This window comes from Crocodylus porosus, unplaced genomic scaffold, assembly GCF_001723895.1.
Source record: "Crocodylus porosus isolate Cpor-Errol unplaced genomic scaffold, CroPor_comp1, whole genome shotgun sequence".
Taxonomy (NCBI): domain Eukaryota; kingdom Metazoa; phylum Chordata; order Crocodylia; family Crocodylidae; genus Crocodylus; species Crocodylus porosus.
Window position 1 is genome coordinate 68,382,325 of NW_017728906.1, and position 23,184 is coordinate 68,405,508.

Consider the following 23,184-nt stretch of genomic DNA (forward strand, 5'->3'; position numbering starts at 1 on the left):
CTGCGTCCAGTTCTGGGCACCGCACTTCAAGAGGGATGTGGACAACATGGAGAAGGTCCAGAGGAGGGCCACTCGCATGATCAGGGGGCAGCAGGGCAGACGCCACAAGGAGACACTACAGGACCTGAACGTGTTCAGCCTCCACAAGAAAAGGCTGAGGGGAGATCTAGTGGCCTGTTACAAACTAATCAGAGGGGGCCGGCAGGCACTGGGGAAGTCCCTGTTCCCCAGGAGTGACCAGCAATAACAGTCACAAGCTGGCAGAGGGTAGATTTAGGCTAGATATCAGGAGGCGCTACTTCACGGTCAGGGCGGCTAGGATCTGGAACCATCTTCCAAGAGAAGTGGTGCTGGGTCCTACCCTGGGGTTCTTTAAGAGGAGGCTAGATGAACACCTTGCCGGGGGTCGGACTCAATGATCTGCTCAGGTCCCTTCCAACCCTAGAAACTATGAAACTATGAAATAATGTCACCCAAACTTGTAGGCTAGGGACAGAAGTTGCACATAAGCCAATTTAAGTAATCAGAAACTGTTTTAAACCTGTAACAGAACAGAATTTCAGTACAAAATGGCTGAAACTGGTTTAAGATAAATCTGGTTGAATGCAATATCACACTTAACTGATTTGGGTCAAAACCTTTTACAGAACTTCTGTCCCACACCCCTTCCTGGTTTAAGTTAAATTCAAGTCCCCCAGCATGCTTTTCAGCCCTGGGCTGGGCTGTCTGCTCCAGACAGCAAGGCTAGCCCCACCCCTCTCCTCCCTACCCAAAGCTCCAGCTGGTTGAGAAGGAGGCAGAGACTGCATCCAGGAGAGAGCAGCATCTGCCTGGCTCCCCCCTGCTCCACCCCCATCACAGTTTGCTGCTCAAGCAGGGATCCCCACCTCTCCCACAGAACAAATTCCAGTGGCATGGACCTCAGCCAACATCTGGTCACAGTCACACCACCCCCATGTCAGCTAATGCTGAGTGGTGTCTCTGTGTGTGTGTCTCCAATTTCACTGAAACAAAGGCAGATAGAACAGTGTCTGCTTAGGGCTCTTTGGAGCTAATCAACAAGTTCCTCCCTTCTTCCTTAAAGGCTTTGCAAAAAGCTGTTTAAGAACAGCTTGAACTAATGAGAGAGAGGCTTTGTTTTTTTGATGATCTGACAAGCTTTGTGTTCTGATACACTCCCTGCTGGCTTGTGTTCAACAGGGGACAGAAAGTGGTGTGAGAAATGACCTAGTTTGCAATGAACCAGGTCAATGCAATGAACCAGTGCAGTGCCTGTCAGTTTGCTGTAGGCAGTATGAAGAAGCAGGGAGTGGGAGATTGAAAAGCTCAGTGTCACGAACAGATGTATGAAGTCCACACAAGCAGTCTCCCCTCCCTCCTTCTCCTTCCCCTTCCCCCACCCCAGCCTTTTACCTTAAAGTGCTAGCCAGGGGCCAGCATCTAGCAACACTCCTCACCCCTTGGGCAGCATGGGAGACAGGGGAGGAGGGACAGGGGGAGAGGAAGCCTGGTGAGGGCTGCATCCTGCTCTGAGCACTAGCTGGGAAGAAAGTGACACTAGCATGTTGGATCCATCCAGAGGCTCCAGAGAAGGTGGATCCAATCCACTGCTCATCAGACTCAGAATACAAGGTGTATTAGGGATAGAGAAACTGGTAGGCAACCTATGTGCTACCGAGGAGTAATATAATGTGTTAATGTATATATTGTGATTTTTAATATTTTTTCTTTATAAAGTTTTTTGTTGTTGTTGTTCAGTTGCTATTATATTTATTATTATTGTCAAAAAAGATAAAATTTAATTTTTTTTAATTCATTAATTATTATTAGTCACTGAGGAACATTTGATGCCAGGTATCACACACTAGGTGCTGCTGGTTTTTATGTATATGTAGTGAACCAAGAAGGGCTTTGCATTGCACTTTCAGAACTATTTACAGTGCTAAATATCTTCAGGAACCACGTTTGTTTGTTTTCTGAATTTCCAACATTAGTGATTAGTACTTACAGGTTTTCAATCAGCAAAAGTTTTCCCTTTTTAGGCTCCAACTCTGTAAATACTTATGCAAGTACATCGGGTCTTTGAGCTCAGAGGAGATCATTCATATGCATGAAACTGAACACGTGTTGAATTGAGACCTCGTCAAATTTTAATACTGTCTACTGCATTCCTACATCCTCAGTAATTTAGGCTTCAATCCAGCAAAACACTCAAACACACACTAAAGTGCTTTGGTCAATAAAGACTTTGGTATATAAGGTGACAATAAGACTAATGCAAGTTGGCATCACTTTGTGCATCACTGAAGAGGATAATCACGATACGGACGTATTGTGGTATTCCAAAATGCTGGGAAATAGAAGCTATTTTTTTTAAAAGAGTGTATACATGTGCCCAGGGCTCTTTGTAAATTGGAAAAAATGCCATCTAAACAGCACATTTAAATTTTAGGCAATTAAATCTACCACATACTCCACTATAAACTGCTAAATTTCAAAGTTTTGCAATCCAGAAGGCTCTTTATTTTATAAAACTCTTGCATCCAAAAATTATATTGCATGGGAAAACTGTACAGAATCCATCAATTGGAATTCTAGTTCAACTAAAAAAATCTGTAGAAAATTGAACATGTGTTTTTCACAACAGCTGGTTCCCTAACAGCTAAATTACTGAAAAAAATCTACATCTGTTTTAATCTGTGATCTCTTTAATGTGTACAATGCTAGAATGCTAGTAAACTACAACACCTATCAGAGTTACTGTAGTTCCCAGGTTTTTCTCTCTGCCTTCCCCCTATACGCCCTTTTCCTTCTTTAAGGCTAGGGACAGAAGTTACACACAAACCAGTTTAAGTGATCAGAAACTGGTTTAAACCTGTAACAGATCAGAATCTCAGTGCACGTTAACCAGTTTCAAAATGGCTGAAACTGATTCAAGATTAACTTGGTTGAATGTAGTATCAGACTTAACTGATTTGGGTCAAACTGGTTTATGGAACTTCTGTCCAAGACCTCTTCCTGATTCAAGTTAAATCAGAGTCCCCCAGCATTTTGTAGCCCTGGGCTGGGCTGGGCTGAGCTGTACTGTACTGTCTGCTCCAGAGAGCAGGGCTGGCCCCACCCCTTTTCCCCCTAGCCGGAGCAGTGAGGGCTGGCTGACAAGGATGGGGAGCAGGAGTGAGGGGGACAACTACCCCCGTGGTAAACCCCAGCTGAGGTCTGGGTCCAGAGACAGGGGTTAAACACCCCTTCCCCTGTTCAAACTTACTGCTGGCTATGACTGTGGACTACAAATCCCAAAGGCACCTGGAAGCAAGAAGAGGAAATGATAAGCAACCCTGCAGAGTCCTGCTGATGTAAGTCTGGACTGCAAATCCCAGAGACCTCAGGGACAACAGGAAGAGGAAATGAACTTCCAGCCAGAGAGCTGTGCTCTAGCCCCTCCCCCCCCAACTTTTGGCCTCAGCTGCTGCAGGCACGTGGCTGCAATTCTTGAGTCAAAGGTAAATGTCTGGTCATTTCTGTTTCAATTTAATCTCTACAGTTTAAACTAACCTATAAAGACTGAACTGATTCAGCCTCAGGCTTTTTGACTGTCTGTACTTAGCCTCAGGACCTGGTTCAAAGTCCACTAAAGTTAATGGATTAATTTTCAAACATGGAGTGTGAAATTTAACATAGGGGGCTGGGTGATATCAACTTATAAGAAAAACATTTTGGTGATCTTACGCTCTCACTCTCATTCAAGATTTCTACTAAGTGTAACTGTCCTCCAAATATAAAAGGACAGACATAAAACAAATTACATTTTCATTGTACAACATACAATGAAACCATGTCACACTGGTATGGGTTTTCTAAATTAGATAAAAAGGTTGCTAATGGTATTACAATTTTTATTTTGCATGAAGTGATCTGTCATGTGACATTAGCATTACACTGGTATTCAATTTTGCAAATGTTTGGCAAATCAGGCTAAAATTATATTCTACAAGTGACTTTTAACAAGGCTACTAGACTTTATCATCTCACTTTATCATAAATAAAACTTAAAACGAAATTTAAAAATGTGACAGGATGTGGTATTTGTATTTTAACTGCAGAACTCCACATTAATACCTTTTGATGTTTATGTTATCTACCACAACTAGAACTTGAATAGGACTTCTGTATTTTATCGGTGGTTATTTGTGTACAATAAAATTATTTCTTAATGAAATGGAAGATTTATCAATATCAAATCACTTAAAGTAATATGCGATAGAACTGAATCCATCATAAGCTTCTATGGATGTTCTTTTTCATTCCTCTTCTCAATGTTGGATGAAAAAAAATATAAAAGACAAGAGCTAAAAATCAACAAGAAGAAGCTGTTAATGTGAGCAGATTTCTTCCTAGAGTGGCCTGTTCTGACAAGATTTTGAATGAAATCTTATGGAAAAGTGAAAAATATTCTGTGGGGGGGAAAATTATAGAATCTTTTGCTGATGAAAGAAAAACCAAGGGGAAAATGCAAAGGGAAACCAAAGAGAGTCACAAAGGTGTTCTCCTAAGTCACTACGATGGTTCAGCAGAGGGAACAGAATATTGGTAAAAATGAGTGAAAGCACCCTAACAAAGTGGATGAAATGTTTCTAAACCCTCAAAGAGCTTGCATACATTACGGAATTTACCACAAGTTAACTGATTACCAAGAGTAGGATGGACACTAATCAAATATTTATCCCAGTAAACCACAAACATTTACATCAGAGAATAATTTATTTTAGCCATTACTTTTGGAAAAAAGGTATAGTAGCTCACAGTAAATTCTTTAGACTAAAAAAGCTCTCAAGACGTCGACAGGTATTGTTAAAAGTACTTAATCTTGTTAAAGGAATTTGCTCAGACTATGATAAAATCCACAAAATAAGAGGTTGAATTACAATCCTATGGGGTGCCAATAAAAAGATATGTACTTTATATATAAATGGATATATATAAAGAGGGATACTGTATGTACAGACATACCACTACACAGACAAACACAAGATTAAAGTAAAGTCTCTGACTTACAGCCCCCTTGACTGGACAGATCTACCAGGATTGAAGCCTTTGCTCATGCTCGCGGGCCTTGGCCCTCTCTCTTCAGGGTCATCTCGCTCTCCATCCAGGTTACTCTTGAGAAGCCCATTCCTGAATTCAAAAGAACATTTTAAGTGATGGTCTGGGGGCCAAGTAGGCCCCAAACCTGAGGGGAAGCTTTTGTTATTTCAATATAAAATGCATCTCATCCTCCTTGACTACCCTCCCCCAACTTCTCCCTCTCACTTGTTTCTCTCAACCGTTCTGTTTCACACCATTTAATCATTTGCATCCATCTGGAATAGCCCTGCCTAGCTACCACAGTGACCTGCATCAATGAAGAAAACATCCACAAAGTAATAATTTAAGGCTAATCACCATGGCATAGACCCCACTTCTCTGCCTTGCATTTTTACATTAATTTATATTTTTTCCTGCAAAACAAAAGGCAGTGTCATCCAGAATTCTAATAACTGGATCTCAGCAGCAAAGCCATAATTACTCTTCCTTCAGGGTTTCCAACATTTCTTTTTAAAGTGGTAGTAAAAGAATTTTATAAACAGGAAACATTGCACCATTGCTGTTCTCAGGGATGCTTCTGGGATAAGATCAGTCAGAAAAAGTTTTTAAAAGCAAAACCTATATAATATAATCTGGTGCTGTTTATGCACTTTGCAGTCATTTCTTCTAAAAGACTGCTGTTACAACTACAAACAAGGCAAAAGCGAACACATTCTTTCTAAGGCATTAAGTGATTTAATTTTCTTCTCATCATTCATTTCTTCCATCTCCTCATCACCTCCACTCTCTCCACTGTTTTCTTTCCAGCTGAATTAATATTTCAGGTCTGCTAAAATATTTGCTGTCATACATCAAATAGAAAAAAAGACACTGTGAGCTGGACACCAATCCACAAAAAACAACAGCACTGGGTCACACATATCCTTTATATTATCTTTCTCTGTCTTTGGCACCTTTTCATGCTATTTTTTTATGATTATTTTATTATGAACTTCTGTGCAATGAGCTCACCTGTCTCAAAACATAAAGTCACTCTTTGAGATAAAAACCCCCAGATGATTTGGCCTATTATGTGGCATTAAGTTATGCTACTGAGTAACATGGGAACAACATTTAGCTTGGAAAGAGGAACTCTGTAATCTACAAAACCATGTTTCAGCGCCAATTTACTGCCAAGCTGAAAATCATATCAAAATTGTTGCAAGCTTTTGAACAGACACCTCTTAGTAGAACACTGGGTTCATAGTTCCCTAGCCCACTAACTCAGAACAAGACTGTATGTCAATCTACTCCATGGAAAGAGAGGTTATGTCTACATACAGAGGCTTATACTACATTATCTAAAGTGGGTTTTTAAAACTGATGATGATGTGCATGTAAACAAGCCTGGAAGTTCCAAATTAGTTGGCGGTGGGGGAAGGGAGATGTGCACACGTGCTTGAGCACGCACACGCACCATCTCCAAATGTATGCACTTGTGTTTACATATACCTGCGCATATGACAAAGTTCAGATTCAGGCAGTACACAACAGAATGAAATACTGACCCTTCTTTTGTATTTTCTTCTTGTTCTGCATAATCAAAATTTCTATTTTAAAAAAGACTCCAGCTGTCATGGCTACTGAGATAGTTACGTTCATTTTACATTTTCAAGCCTGACAGATAGTGGGGCACAGAAAGGTCTACAAAAAAAGGTGAAATGTGACAGCTGCCAAGGTATTGATCCCTGCAAAATCCACACACAAAGAGAAAATCTGGCTGTGCGCCAGCATGTATACAGGGAGAAGATAGCCCACTGCCTTGACACACAAGCTGTAGAGGTCACCTTGGCAATGAGAATAGCTCATAAGAGGTGGATCTAGTCCCCACTATGGAAATTCTATTCAAAAGGTCAAATTATCTTTATCTAACTGCCTCTTAAGTAACCTGAAGCAAATTGAAGAAAAATCTCCACATACAAAGAGATTAGCTCCAGAGTTGCTTAAAAAATAGGTTCTTCTAATTGGCTGAAAAATATTTTTGCGGTGAAATATTAAAAACTAAAATATTTCATCTGAAAACCAATATATTTCAGTTCAAAACTTTACCATTGTTTTCCAGTGAGTTTGCTGCTCTGTATCTTATGTTCCCATTTACTTCTATGTATCAGGGTCTATGGCTGGACTATAAAGCCATTTCTTCTCCTCTTGAAGAAGGGTTGCACATGGCACAGAAATCCCTGGCTACAGTGTAACATAGGAGATGCCTACAGAACCTACAGGCTAGGGACAGACATTACACATAAACTGATTTAAGTGATCAGAAACTGATTTAAAACTCTAACAGAACAGATATTAAGTACACATAAACCAGTCTGAAAATGGCTGAAACCGATTTGAGCTAAACCTGGTTGAATGTTCTCAGCCTCTTGAAGGCTCAGACTGAAAACATTTACTATTCAATCTTAACTGATTTGGGTCAAACCGGTTTATGCCATGTCTGTCCCAGACCCCTTCCTGGTTCAAGTTAAACCAGAGATCCCTCAGCATCGCAGATGCTTTGCAGCCCTGGGCAAATCTCTCTGCTCCTCAGCAGGGCTGGCCCCACCCCTCTGCTCCCTGGCTGGAGCTCCAGCAGAGACAGCAGGCACAGCAGCATCTTCCTGTCTTCCTCCTGCCTTCCCTTAAGGTATTTGAATCCTAGCAATTAAAAGAGAAAACTGATAGGGAAAGCTGCACCATATATCCTTTGCAACTGGCTCTCAGATGCAAACGCAAATCTGAGAGCCTTACTATCTACACTAGCTTCCCATAGAATATGGAACAAAGTTTGAGGTTGCAGTTCTTATCTTGAAAAGTATGAGTAAATATAACACTTATGCTTCCTGAAAAATTCTGGAAAATAATAATTTAGTGGGAAAAAAATACAAAGATGCCTGTCAGAAAATAAAAATTATATACAATAATAAATATTTGATGTACTGACCACTTCTACTGCCTGCAACACAAAATAACAATTAAAAATAATAAAACAGGGGCAGGAGGAACCATGTGAAAAATAAACTTATTTATCCACTAGGAAAAAATTATGTTACACTAAACGTACAGACTGTTTACAGAATTCTTTTAAATTTTACATTAGGACTTTTAAAATCATTTTTACATGTGAAGTAAATGTTACCCTCAAGCCTGTGGGCCACTAATCACCCTCTCCAATCCAGCTGAGTTTAAGAGCAACAAATCCTCATCAGATAAAATACATGTTATGCTCTTAATACACTTGCTTGCAAATTACTGCCACAAAACTATCATCTACCAAGCTACCCTTAATCTGTTCTGAAACAAACAGTGGCAACATCATAGTCATCATGGCAATAATATCTTATATACAATAGACAGCAAAGGATAGGAAATTAATCTGTCACGTCACTTGTACTTATTATTTCCTGCTTGCCTTAATATCAGAATGATCAAACACTTTTCTGATATGTGGACCTTATAAGTGTTTATAAGAAATGAGGCTTTGGGGCACACACATCCCTATCTCACTGACACATCATGTTTTCTCAAGCCACTACAGCATTGCTTGTCAGCTCACTGCAAATCTCCCAGAGCCTCTGTCCATTTTCAGGGGGAAACACGCTGTTCTTTCTGATTTCTGATCGGTTCCTTCAGCCTCACATATAGCAACAGAAGCAGACAGAAGGAGAATATTTTCACACTATAGGAGAGCAGGTATTGTACAGGACAGAGCATACAAATATTCTGCAGTCTTCAGAACTGCACTGGACAATATTAGGAGGACTAAAAGAGAATATGTAGCTTGCATAGCATATAGTATCAACCTACATTTAATGCAACATTTCTGTAGTAATGTCCAATGTAATGCTTATGGTTTGCAAGGTAATGCAATGGTTGTATGGTTTGTAATGCAATGGTTGCAAGGAAGTATCTCTTCCCAACCCACTGGAAGTTCATATGCCTCAAGAATGAATATACGCCTTTCCAAAATGTAATATTATACGATTCTCCAAGAAATCTAAGTCCCTAAAAAGGAAAGTCTTTAAGTGACTTGCCTTTTATATTGGGTGACATGGCTTCATACTGGTACAGATGCTAAACTGAGTAATAATGTCTGTGAGGTCTCTGGTGCCTTGAAGAGTTGTTGGGGGGTAAATTTCCCATAAATGTCCTCCTACTGATAATCCCATTCTCAGCAGAATATGTCAATATATTTCCTCAAAAACTGAAAAGGGAACAAAAACAGTCTTGGTGTTTTCTAACTCTTTTTTAAAGAGCTTTCAAATGAGTAATTTCAAAATGACAGTTCTGCTTTACTCTCCTGTATCAGCTTGTTAAGGTAGTGACCGTAACATCCAAAACTGCACATCTAAGGTAGTAAAGCAAATAACTACAGGCACAAATTTTTTGGATTTCAGCCCCTGCAGAAAGAACTGCAAAAAATAAAAGTGAATAATAAGCTTATGAGTTTCTTTTTAATTAGCCATTCTTTGCAAAATATTGGTCAAAATATGCACCTTGGGCTAAGTACAGACATTCAAAAAGTCAGAGCCTTAATCAATTCAGTCTTTGCAGGTTAGTCTACTCTGCACAGATTGAACTGATTTGCAAGAGAATAGACATTCACTTTTGATTCTGGATATGCAAGCACATGCCTGCAATGGCTCAGGCCACAAGCTGGGGGATGCTAGAGTGAGCCTTCGGCTGGAGGGAAACAGAGGGAGGGTGTGGCCAGGCCCCGGCAGGCCTGAGTATGATTGGGGCAGGGGTTAAACCCCCACCAGGGCCTGCACAGTACCCAGTCGGAGTGTGCCTGAAGAGGGAAAAGGGAAGCAGCCCCTGCCAGGCATTTCCCACCCCCTCGCCGCTCAAGTAGTGGGGCATGTGGCCAGCCCCAGCAGCAGCCTCAAAGAACAGGGGACAGAGGGGGGTTTAATTCTGCCTTTCCTCACCTGTCCCACCTGTGTGCAGGGGTCTACCTGGCTGAGGCAGAGCAGCCCATGTCAGGGTCCCCCTGCCCTTAAGCTGCAGTAGCAGCGGTGGGGGCATGGCCAGGTACTGGCAAGTATGGGCCCCTGAGGTGAAGAGGGGAGGGAGATGGTTTATTCCCTACTCCCTTCCTTCTCCCCCCAGGGAATCCCAGCCAGGGTCTGCCAGCCCTGGCCACCACCTCTGCTAAATGCAGTTCCCTGGGGGAAGAAGGGAGGGATAGGGTAATAAACCCTCTCCCTGCCCCCTTCACCTCAGGGGGTCATGCTGGGCCAGCATCTGCCCCCCACCCCTGCTGCAGCAAGGGAGGGGGCCCTGATACAGGCTGCTCCACCCTTGCCAGGAAGACCCTGGCATGCTGGTGGGACAGGGGAGGGAGGAGGAAATTAACCCCCCCCATCTTCTGTTTTTTCAGGCTGGTGCTAGGGCTGGCCACACCCCCACCACTCAAATGGTGAGTGGGGTGAAATGCCCGAAAGGGAATGCTGCCCCCTGGCCTGGCAGGCCCTGGCTGGGGTCCATGCTGATGGGATAAGGGAGGGAAGGAGGAATAAATCCCTTTACCTTAGAGGGCCATGCCAGCTGGAATCCAGGCACACTCCCACTCCTGCTTCGGCTAGAGAGCAGAGGAGAGGGGCCAACCCCACTCCATTGGAGCAGACAGTACAGCCCAGCCCAGTGCTACAGACCATGCTGGCAGACTCTAATTTAACTTGAAGCAGGAAGGGGTCTGGGACAGAAGTTCCATAAACCAGTTTGACCTCAATCAGTTAAGTCTGATACTACATTCAACCAGGTTTATCTTAAGTCAGTTTCAGACATTTTGTAACTGGTTTATGTGCATTGAACTTCTGTTCTGTTACAGGTTTAAACCAGTTTCTGATCACTTAAACCAGCTTATGTGTAACTTCTGTCCCTAATGAGGCCAATATTACAGTGCAAGATACACAGTTAGAGAGAAGTTCTCCTCTTGAAACTGGTTAGTTTGGGAAATGGTTTGCTGTCAATAGGTCTTTCTTGCTGTAATACAGACTTAAGCTGTGAGTGGCTGATTTGTAAAATCAGAGGTATTCCCTAATCATGCCCCAAGAGATTAGTATTTGTCAGTTAACATATGAAAGTACCACAGGCTGACAGTGAAATTTGGTTCTTAAAAGTGACTGTGTCGTGATAATACATTAAAAAAATTAATGAGTCAAGTGCATCTTTCTCAAAGGATCTCCACAAAGGGTGCATACAAGTTACATTTCTACTGGTGCAGTCACTGTTCCACTGGTAGAATCCCTAAGTGTACTAGTGTTCACAATGCATAGACTAAAAATGATGCCTGCATTAGAAATTTAAACCTTGTCTAACCAGATAGAAGTCTTGTCTGGTAAGGGTTCTACCAATTGAACAAACACTTGTAAATTTGCCTCTTCGATAGAAGCTTTCCCACTGTCCTCTGGAGTGTCAGTATGCCTTCCTCCGGCCCCCCTGCTTCCCTCCAGAAAGACTCTACTACTGCATCCCAGCCCCTCTCCACAACCCTAGCAAGCAGAGGAAAATGAAGTTCTATCACCAGACCTCCAACCTGCTATGCCTTTCCTGGAGTCCCTTTCCCACCCCCCCAGGACAAACTCTAACTGATCTGATCAGCCCCCAACCATTCCCAGAGCCCCACACAAACTCCTTCCACCTGGATCTGGTGTGGGGGGGAGTTGGTGGGCTTCACTTCTAGCTGAAGCCATACTGTTGGGGAAGAGAAGAGAGTGTACTGGACCACCCTCCACTGCAGCCCTAGCCATTGTGGGGGTGGATGCTACCCTCCCCTCCATGTGCACACCAGAGCCCGATACCTGCAGCCCCACATGCAGGCTGCAAGAACAGGACTTTGGAGTGCTGCACGGAGGAGGGCAAAGCATTCTCCCGCACTGAGCCTATCAAAATCAGCACTGCAGTCCACAGCTAGAGCTGCAGGGGCAGCACAAGTGCTACAGGGTTACAGGGGAGCACCTACCCCTTTCACGGCACATCCAACCCAAGACCTGCAGCCCAGTGCACCAGTTTTTATGTGTAATGATACATATTCTGGGACACCCCTGGTTGGGTGCCCACTGCAGCACAGTCTTTATGCCGAAAAAGCAGCTGGCCTTGGGAATGTTTGCCCATTGTTCAACCAGTAGCATTTCTAACTGCTCCAACTAAACTGCTGTGCTTCCACCAGTTCATCTGAACACTTGAATGCACCCATAGTTGGCACATTCATCACAGCCAGTATCTTAGCAAAAGTGCTCTCTGATCTTAAATACGATTTAGCAGCTGTATTAAATAAATTACATTTGAATGAGCTGAAGTAAACTTAGATCCCACTTTAAAAGACTGTTCTTAATCCTCACATTGGAATCAGAAGGAGACTTGCTCATGAATCAAGAGCAGAGTAAATAAAACTAATAATGCAAGGGGGATGTAACAGCACACCTGCAACTGACCAAGTCTAAATCCTGAGCCAGGAAGCCTCAACTGTGGTAAGACTCATTTATTTAGTCTCAGTTCACACAGAGAGTGCCAAGTACCCCCCAACCCTGTTTTTTATTACATTAGTCATTCCAATTTAGACATTGTGTTCTTTTCCTTCTGGCCAGCACTAAGCTTGTTTCTTCTCACACATCTGGGCTTCTGAAAGAGAACAAGCTATTCTGACTTAACATGCATGACCGCCACGACTGCACATTGTTATTCATATCAGTTTCACACCTTCCAAAATATAGTCTGTTAAGCTGTGCTCCCTCTACTGGTTAAGCAAGAACATAGCATGTTACAGTGCCAATGTTACAGGTTAGCTTATTTTATAATATTCTACATTAAGATGAAGAAAAAGGATAAAAATAAACATTTTTAATGCACAGACTACAGCATTAGAACATCTTACGAAGATAAATCAAGGGCTGAGCCTTATGTAGTATCTCTCTAAGTATCTCTCCCTAGCAAAAGGCAGAAGATAGGGCAAATTGGGACCTTGACGATACAAAGTATGAAGATGTAAGTGCTGCTTCTTCCTCCTTACCTGTGTAATGAAAGCACTGTAATAAATAAATTAGTATTTGAATTGTTTACATTCAGAAAAATTATGGAGGAGTGTCTGAAATCCATCTGCCTGACTTTAAGCTAATATGACTACCCACCTCAATACTTTCTATAAGAATTCATTTTTAGCATGTCTTTGGTATAAATGGGCATTCAGTATTTTATTTTTCAACAGTGGCTTACACAATCAAATTTGAACAGTCCTACAAGTCCTCAGCAGGAAAAGAAATATTCTGTTTTTCCCAAAAATATAGCCAGTGTTCACATAAATAGTATTTTAAGTTTCAGTGTTGCACACAAGAGGCTAATACTCCAATTATTAAGTATCAATCACAAATAATAAGTTTATTTTTGTATGCCTGATAACTTTAGCTTTATTTCACAAGCATTAAACATGCCAATTTTTACAAATACCTTACCTCTTCTATAGACTAAAAAAGCAATACAGTAAAAATTATTTCATTTTTGCATTAATCTGTTTACCATTAAATATGTCTAACTTTCATGGTTATAATATAAGGTGTCAATAAGTCTTAAATGCATTTTTGTATTAGTAGTAAGAAACTAGATTATTTATCTGTAGTATGGCATCCAAAATCTAGAGGGGGGAGAGAAAACGAATGATACAATATCTTGCTATTCAGTTACAATGTTATGCTGCACTGGAGATCTATTTTCAGAAAGCCATGTTTTCTGGTAGCGGAGCATTTTTAAGTCATTTTGGTAAAAGCTGTCAAATATTTTGACAGCTACATTTTTAAAGTCTTGCCAAATTTGGAATTAGGAACATTTTGTCTGGCTTTGTTTTACAGTAAAATGAAAATCGTTAACTGGCCATCTTCTGAGGAAAAAAACATATCTTTGGGGATGCTGGCTGCCTCTGACTGGCACTGGAAATGTAAAGTAGTCTATAAAGAAAATACCCCTGCAAACTTTCCTTGAATGGGCAAAGGATTTTTTTTAATATCGCATATGATATAAAATTCCTTGCAGCCCACAACATACCAAACAAATTTGAATTACAAGAAGAAAAATCTTACGGAAATCTAACTAAAAATTTTATAAAAAATGAAGCAATATGCAAATATGCAACCTGACAGCACCAGCCTCAGATTCTCAAGACGCTGAGGCATTTGTTCACTTCACACAAATAAGAGCATATTTTACACTTCAATATTAATCTTAACCACTCCAAAAACTTTGTAAATTATAATTTTTATTAAATAAAAGAAAAAAACATTATGCCATGCAGGATCCAGAAAATGTAATTAAAAATACTTCCCCAAACAAAGCATAACAGCTGTGTGATTTAGAAGCTCTTTGCATTGAGTAATCATGTAATGAAAAATAAATATTAAGGAATAAAATAATTAACAAAAATACGTATCTGCAAGACTTTTCATTACAACCCATCTCTCTCTCTTTCACACACTATAACCAATCTGTTGAAGTCCTATAATATGAGTGCCATCGGCAGCCTGTGAGTGTGGCAGGTGACAGATCAGAGAAGGGACAGGCAGCATAGCAGCAGATGGGACAGGAAGCAGAAGGCAGAGCAGGAGATCAGCAGGGATCCTGGTTTTCTTGGATTAAAAAAAAAATCCCCAATTTTCGAGTTAAAAAAGTAACCCCAAATCCACATTTTTCCATGATCAAAATGAAACACCACCATATATATATTTATGTAGTACTGGCGTTTCATTTGAATCATGGAAAGATGTGGATTTTGGGTTACTTTTTTTAACCCAAAAACTGGGGAATTTTTTTCGGAGAAAAACCAGGATCGCTGGAGATCAGGCAGAGGCACAGGGCAGGAAGTAGAAACCATGAAATGAAATTGGGCAGGGAGCACAGACTAGGGAACAGAAAACAGAGCAGCAAATTGGGCAGAGGAAAGGAATCAGAGTGGCAATTTTAGAGTGTGAGGCTAGTTTGTGGCCTCCATTGCTGCAATAGATGGAATAATCTTTCCAGAGAAAGTTTCTATCCATTTCCCATCAGTTAATGGTTAGCTTGTGTCCCAAAGCATAACCTTTACATTTTTTTTTTTCTGAGTATTAAAATAATGACTATTCTTATTTGACTTTCACCAAGAAGCAAGTCTTAATAATATCACATAGCAACAAGCTCCAAAGATTAGATAAAGTAAAAAGGCAGAGAAGGAAGCAGTTTAAGTACATTGTATTTCAATGTTGTTGAATTTCTTACATTCTGTATGATAAGAAAGGTAAGAGTTCTTTTACTCCTCTTGGCGGACAAAGTTCTTTGGGTAAATGTGATATCTTTATTAGACCAACTAAAGAGTGAAAAAATGTTCTTTACAAGCTGTCAGATACAAAACTTTCTGAGTCTGCTGTTGCTTTATGTTCTACTGGATGGAATAGAGGCCAATATGTAAAATGCAGGTCTATGAAAATGCAAATGTATGGCAGCAAGAACCAGAAGACCATGGGAGGCCCTCTCTTATTCCTCTTCTTCCTGAAATGATCAGTCCCAAACTTTCAAAGTTGCATCCTAATGAACCATTTCCCCGACTCTTTAATTATTTGTGCGGTCCCTTCCGTTTCATGTATTTCTCCTATTAAACAGAATAACCACAACTGACCTGTGGTTTCAGGCGAAAGTGTACCCCTTACGTAACATAATGACAATACAATATTTTTAGGGTGTGGGGCTTATCCCATGACTTACACAACACAATATTCCAAGGAAATGTCGGGGGGGGGCAGTTATTCTGTACGTTCCTTTCAGTTATCTGTTCACAATGATACCCAAGTCTGTCCTCAGGTGGTTATAGTTAATTTATAACATAGCAATATGTATGAGTAGTAGAAATTACTCCTTCCAAATTACTGGCAGATATACACTAAATGTTCCAGACAAAGTGTTCCTCAAGCTTTTCTGCCCTTTGAGGATGGCATGATTAAAGAAAGGGCTATTGATAATGTTTATGCAGTTCCCATCCAATGGAACAGATTCTTGGCTGCTTTCAGAAACAAGCTGAGCAAGCTGCAGGTGATCAGCTTTTCTGTCACCACTGAGTGTCACTGCAATCAATCAGAATCACTATATGATGCATGGGACAGTGAACCAATTTTGTTTAAATACCAAAGATATAAACAAAACAGAAAAAAATATCAATGCGTTTTCAAACACTTGTGTGGGAACTCTGTTTAAACATTAGTAGATATTCAGAATAATCAATAAGGGAAAAAGCCATTTGTAATGTACAGCATGATTTTCAAAGGTGTCTAATGATTAAACATAATTGTTAGTGATTGATATGAGAATATAAATAGGTCCAATTGTCAAACGAGAGTTGTGCAGCCATTTCTAGAGGGAGAAAGGTAATCAAGCTTCTTTATTAGGTCTCAAAGCACAGCATCCAAAAATTGAAACACTCAAAATTCCTAGCTACATTTAAAAACTGTGTCCCAGGTATCAGAAATCAGACTCTTGTCCAGTAAAACTGGCCAAGTCCAAAAATGAAGTCTGTTATTTATAGCTACAGAAATGAATTTTCCATCAAGTGATGGGGTACTGGTATAGTTGTGTGACCATCTGTTTCATAATTCCTAAAGTTTGCCAACTGAACAAGTCTTCAATGGTCAATGTGTACCAAACTGTATGGTATACCCTCCAAAGAAAGTTATTTATTATGTTTATTTCTATTGTAAAAGAGCCATTGTTTTTGACACAGTAGGTATGAATTATGAAGATCTTACTCAAGAGAAAAAAAGCACAATAATCACCCTTCAGAGATGACATGCTCCATTTATTCAGTGAAGATTAATTTATTTTAAAGGGTGTGTGATTGTATGTGTATATATTTAATCAAGTTGTCTTTGTCAATGCAGCTTATTCAGCAAATGATTCAAATCAGTTGTCAGAGTCTGAGCTTGTCAGCTTGGAAAGTAGATCATGTCATCTGCACATGTAATGCAAATTTTACATTCCCAACTGAGAAAACTGCCAGCCCTGGAACTGTCATTCCACCAGCACTGGAGAGCAGACCTAATCCATGTGACTGAGTTCTTCTGTTCAGCCTACCTATGAGTAGGTGTTTGAAGCTTGCATTAAGCTGTTGACTAATGTCTACTTATTATCTGTGTCAAAGGCATCTTGCTAATCCTGCTTTGGCAATAGAGAGGTGGTTGTAGCTGACTACGCAAAGGGCTCTATTCTCCAAGTAAAATGACGAAAACAGTTAAGTGTTAGAAAAAAGCTTTGCTGGGATTTACATAGTTAATAAAGAACTCAAAATAAGGGGATGGTTTTGTCCATATAAAGTGTATGCAGAGTTTGCTTGCAACAGAAGGAGAAAGCTACATGTTCATAAAATCATTTTCTATTAAATTTGGATCATCTCAGTTCACAAAAAGACAAGGGAGACAAATCAGAATAAATCTCTTCAAGGTTCTGACATAAGCAGCAGCTATTTTACTTATTTGCAATTTCATTTAAGGTCATCAGAATGCACAATACTTACTCTGCATTTTCATAACTTCCTTCATTCAAGGATCTCAAAACACTGTCTAACCAATAACAATTAAACATTATTATGCCCCACAAATAAGGTGGGGAGGGGTTCTGTGAAGTTGGGGGTTTTTTTAGTTTTGGATTTATTTATTTTTTGGTGATATGTTTTATTGGACCAACCAAGTATCTGGGAACAAGATGCTTCTTCTAGTCATTTCCTGGACCATGCTGGCTACAGCACTCCATGCCTAGTAATGCAGCAGAACCAATGACAAACTCAAGTTCCTATCCCACACTCACACCCACTCCCTTCCTGAGATAAAAACCACTGCAAATAGAAAAAAAAAGAGAACCAAATGTCTGATCTTTTTTCATAAACTGCAAAGCAAAACTAATATTAATTTACATACTAGTAGACAACCCATCCCATGAAATATGTCTTGTTGTGTATAAAGAGCCTGTCTTCCTTTCTAGGATGTTGAGAGTGGAGGCTGCCCATCTCCCAGGCTATGCAGGCTGGTTAAACCAAAACAAAATCAAAATCAATCACCAGTACTGCCAAGCAATCTTAACTCACAAATTGGCCCAGTTACACAGCCTTATGGAAACGGGATTTGGCACAATCGAGCTGCTTGACAGAAGAAACTAATAAAAGGGCTGTTGGTTGTAGCCGTGTTGGTCTAAGGACATAGGGAGGCAAAGTTATTTGGGTCAATGTGATATATTTTATCAGACCAACTAAAATAGTTGGAAAAAAGTTCTTAGCAAGCTTTTGGGCACAAACACCCTTCATCAGACACGCAGAGATAATAAAGTACCAACACTAATAAAGAGCAGATAAAGGGAGCAGAATGGAAGAAAATGTAAAGTAGCAATCTATACAGGGGAAAAAAAATAAGAGGAAAAGAAAATAATATATATTTACATTGGGGTGAAAAGAATATCCAGGAGAAGAATGTTCGGTAATTACTGATATAATTTGGTAAATGTACGCAGATTTGGACTACATGCAATACAAATATACCAGGATCAAGTCTGAAGCTAATATACAGCCAGTGAAGGCAGGTACTGGGTCTTTATTAAAATACTAATGGTTATGTCAATAAGGCATTTCAATAAGTGACTTAACTAGCACTGTTTTATCTGGACACGTGTAAGAAACATTTCAACACTCCTTGCAAACAATAGTTCACTTTCTGGGAACTAATGTAATGTGAGAACCAGGATGGCCTCAGACATTAATGTCTGTTGAATTTAAAGCAAACAAAAAGAAAGCATTTCCCACAATATATAGTCAACTTCTTCAGTTTGCCACTATTAGAGGTCATGAGGTAGAACTCAAGTGTTACCAGCCAAGAAGTTTACCATTAATAACTATGTTTGTGCTTATCTGTCTTCAGGTAAGTGTGGTAAAGTCTCTTGCTTCAAGACATAAACTGTCTGAAAGAGGGGTGAAGAAATTTTCTTCTCCTTTTCCTTTCTACAACGTTATACTACTAAGCCTATACATTTTCTCTGAAGTAATGACTCCAGCAGAGGCAGGAAACCCAAACCTAATGAAAGAGTGCTTTGATCTAATATAGTAAGCACTTTGCTCCTGAATTTTTAGTATCTACAATTCTTAACTGTATTTCCATACCTGCAAATCTCTATGCCAATGTTGCCTCAACAAAGCTATTTTAGCATGGCTTTGTTATCAAAATTCTATATATATTAATGCCTACATGGACTACAAAGTTACCAGAAAGATGTGGTACACTTTAATCATTGCTTTGAGAAAGTGGTTTGTCTTTAACAACCAAATGTATGTCATACTTAGCATCAGTTATAAGTAGAGTATTGATATCAGACTCTGACCTTTTAAGTCTTTGTGCCAAGCACTTAGTAAGAGGCAAAATGCATTTGCTCCCAGTGAGTTGTGTCCCACAATTACTGCTTATACAGTTGTCTTCTCCAAGGCTGTACACAGGAAATTTTACAATTCGATAAGCATCTAGCCACTTAGTACATTTTTCACTTCATACTTAATTGTATCACCTGACAAATCTTTGCATGTTTATACAACTAGATAAGAAAAACCAGAAAAAGAAAATCATTTCGCAAACCAATTCAAGGACCAGCCTATTTAAAATCTTTCCCCAGTATCTGCAGAATCTGCTGATTGAAAAATATAAGCAAATAACAAATCAAAAAAACCTAAGAAACCCACCAACTTTTCTCCTGTGCATCATCTGACAACGTAGAACAGAGTTCAGCAATTCACAGCCCACAGGCTGGAGCTGCCCACAAAGAGATTGCACCTGGCCCATGACAGCCAAAACAGAGGCACCCCTGGGCTAGGGACAGACATTGTACATAAACTTGTTTAAGTGATCAGACACTGGTTTAAACCTGTAATAGAACAGATGATTAGTGCATGTAAACCAGTTTGAAAATGGCTGAAACTAGTTTGAGATAAATCTGGTTAAATGTAGTATCAGACTTAACTGATTTGGCTCAAAACAGTTTATGCAATGTCTGTCCCAGACCCCTTGCGGGTTTAAAATAAACCACACACTCCCAGCATCCCAGCATGCTCTCTGGGCTGGACAGGGGTCTCTGCTCTACAGCAGGATTAGCCCCTCCCCTCTGCTCCCTGACTGGAGATCTAGCAGAGACTTGCAGGCACAGCAGGGTTTGCCAGACTTCCCCGTGCCCACCCCACCCCACCACTGGCTGATTAATCAGAGATCCCTTCCTCCTCTCTCCCACAGCACAGACTGTAGCCAGCATGTGATATGCTAGCTAATGCTGTGTAAGGCAGATAGGACAGTGTCCGCTTAGGGCTTTTTAGAAGTAATCAGCAGTTCAGATGGTAACATCCCTGCATTCCTTCCTCTGCAAAAGGCAGACAAGGTTCTTTGGGTAAATCTGGTATCTTTTATTAGACCAACTAAATAGTTGGAAAAAAAAATTCTTAGCAAGCTTTTGGATTTAAAAACCCTTCATCAGGTTGAGGAAGTATCTGCAGTTGATGTGTGGTCTTCCTGGATGGAATAGTAAAGAAGCCAGAGGTTGGCATGCATTTTCTCTTGGAAAAAGTTGTTTAAGAAGAGCTTGTAATGAAAGAGGCCTTGTTTTCTGATGGGATGTTAAATGCTGATAACAGAACTGATAAATGCTCGGTTATCAAGGAAGGGATGCCTTGCTAATCATAGAGTCCTGCTGGGGCCTAGCCCTGCTCTCCTCAGCTCAGCCCTTTGCAATGGAAGGGAGGGCTGCTCTAGCGCCCCCTGGCTTCTAGCCTGAGCCACTACAGGCATGTGCCTATATTTCTGGGATGTCTGTCTGGTTACAAAACTGATTTAGTCTAGCCAGGTTAGACTAACCTGCAAAGACTGAATCAATTCAGACTCAGGCTTTTTGAATGTCTGTTCCTTGCCCCAGTCTCCTGCATCAGTCTCACACCCTCTCCTCCCATGCGAGACATTACTGCTATTGGGGGGGAAGTATCTGGATGGCCAGTAAACAAGGGAGTTAATGCAGCCACCCTTACTGCAGCCCCAGCCTTTCTCATCACCACATGCTGACTGCCACTGGTGACAATCAAGGCTAGGAGGGAGAAGAAAAGTCTGCAACCAGAGAAGTAGCAGCCCAATTTTTGGTAAAGGGTTACTGAACTCTGCGTATTTCCCATGCACTACAGAAAATAGGTAGAATACAAGCAGTGCCTAGAAAACCATGAGTCTATATTCTTGGTAGGATTTAAAATATATATATTTGTTTGGTTTAGTGATAAGATAGCCACATTTTTCAAGCACAGATTTAAAAAATCTTGTTAATTAATGCAACCATAAAACAACCATTTCCAGCTTGGAAACCATCATGTAAGAAAACAAGCCATTAATAGTATCCAATTATTTTCTGTAGTTTCAGAAGCTTATAAACATGACAAGTATAACCACTCTATAATAATATCCAAAAAAATTGGCCTTTTGCAGTTCAGAAATTGATAGCATTGAAAGAAACCCATTATCTCATTTAAAAGGCTTCCTGAACTTGGAGGTCATATTCATGACAAAGTACATAGCCATAAGTTTATTGTTATGAACAAATGCATGCTCTTTAGGTCAATGACAGTCAGAACATTTGGTTCATATTATTAAACTAAAAATAATGGGATTCTAGGTTTGATCTTTCTCCCCACCATTGAAAACTTCATATTGTATAAGAAATATACTATAATCCTTTGATCACATTCTCAATCCTCCTGTTCCCTAGGCCCTTACAGAAGTGTGAGAAGAGGAGATCCTTTTTTATACTCCCAGATTTTATACTAAGCAGAAAATAAATTTTCCCAGAGACTATGGAAGTGGAGCAACAGTAGGAGGGAATACTAGATACACCAGCACACGCAAGACATGAAAAACATATTTATTGCCACAGATTTCTAGACATGTAGCAGAAAAAGGAAGAGTTCTGGGGAAAATCTAGAAACAAAAGGATATGACTTAGAACAAAAACAACAAATTATGCTGATTCTGAACATTACCTTTTTTAAGTAGAGATTGCACAGATTACAGCAGCTTCTGACCAGTTTATTCAACAGCTTTGCAAGCCAGAAACTCACCTAGATACTAATCTAGTTAACAATCCAAGCTAATCTTTTCAGAAAATCAGTTATTCCTAAACAATTACTTCAGTTTGTCCAATACAAATCAACTCATGTTGAATGTCACTTTTGCTAACTTGCCTTTCCCAACTTCAGCTTGTTAGACTTACCCTCCTTAAAGCGTGCCAATGCTAGGGAAAAAGGTGCACTTTAAACATAATAGACAAAAGCAACAGCCATCTTATGGAAAGTCCTAAACAGCAGAACAAGTCAAAGAATGGATTTCTCTAGCAAGGAAAAACTGTACATAATAATAATAAATTCCCTAGAAAAAGATGACAAAAAACTTTTTTACACATATTTTGGAAAAACAAGTGAGGAAAGCAGACACTTTGTAAAAGATTTTTAGCATCAACCCAATTTTGTGCCTCCCTGCAAAAAAAGTGTCAATGGAAAATGTTAACCTATCCTACTTGAAAGGGTGAATCTTGGCTCAACCCAAGGGTTTTCCATTGACTTTAGCTAGTCATCTCTCACAACCAGCTACATCAGGCTACAACTTGATAGCTTCCTACCCTAGGACTTTACATAACACAATGCAGACTGCAACATACATGTTCTTGGCCTAGACAGGTCCAAAAGAGCATGCTGTCAACTGAATTGTCAGGTTTGGGGGTTTTTTGTTTGTTTGTTTTTGGTAGGGTCATGATGATGCTCCAACCTCTTATAAATTTCAGTCCTGGTGGGAAGAAATCCCCCAGCTGTCTGTCTGTGCCACTTCCCCACCTCCTAGGGAAAAGAGTCAGTCACAGATATTGTAGGAGGCATGGCAGAGTTCTCTTTAGGAAACAACAGAAAGAGCTCAGCAGTTCTGCTTTTGCTTCTCCTCTCCAATTAAAAACAAGATGGGGATTTTTTTTTCCACATAGACAGACATGTGCACATGCGCCTAAAGAATAAAAAAAAGTCCTGAG

At 40.2% G+C, this 23,184-nt stretch overlaps 1 protein-coding gene across 3 annotated transcripts in view; it reads right to left on the reverse strand.

Moving 5' to 3' along the window:
* FRMPD4 (FERM and PDZ domain containing 4) overlaps window positions 1-23,184 on the reverse strand; it is a 475,664-nt gene that overhangs the window by 439,164 nt on the left and 13,316 nt on the right. For 2 of the 3 annotated variants that reach the window (XM_019529325.1, XM_019529328.1), the window contains exon 2: window positions 5,056-5,175. The exons of the other annotated variant lie outside the window; for it this stretch is intronic. In XM_019529325.1, the coding sequence (XP_019384870.1) occupies window positions 5,056-5,175 (120 nt within the window). The remainder of the gene's footprint in view (window positions 1-5,055; window positions 5,176-23,184) is intronic. 3 annotated transcript variants of the gene reach the window in all.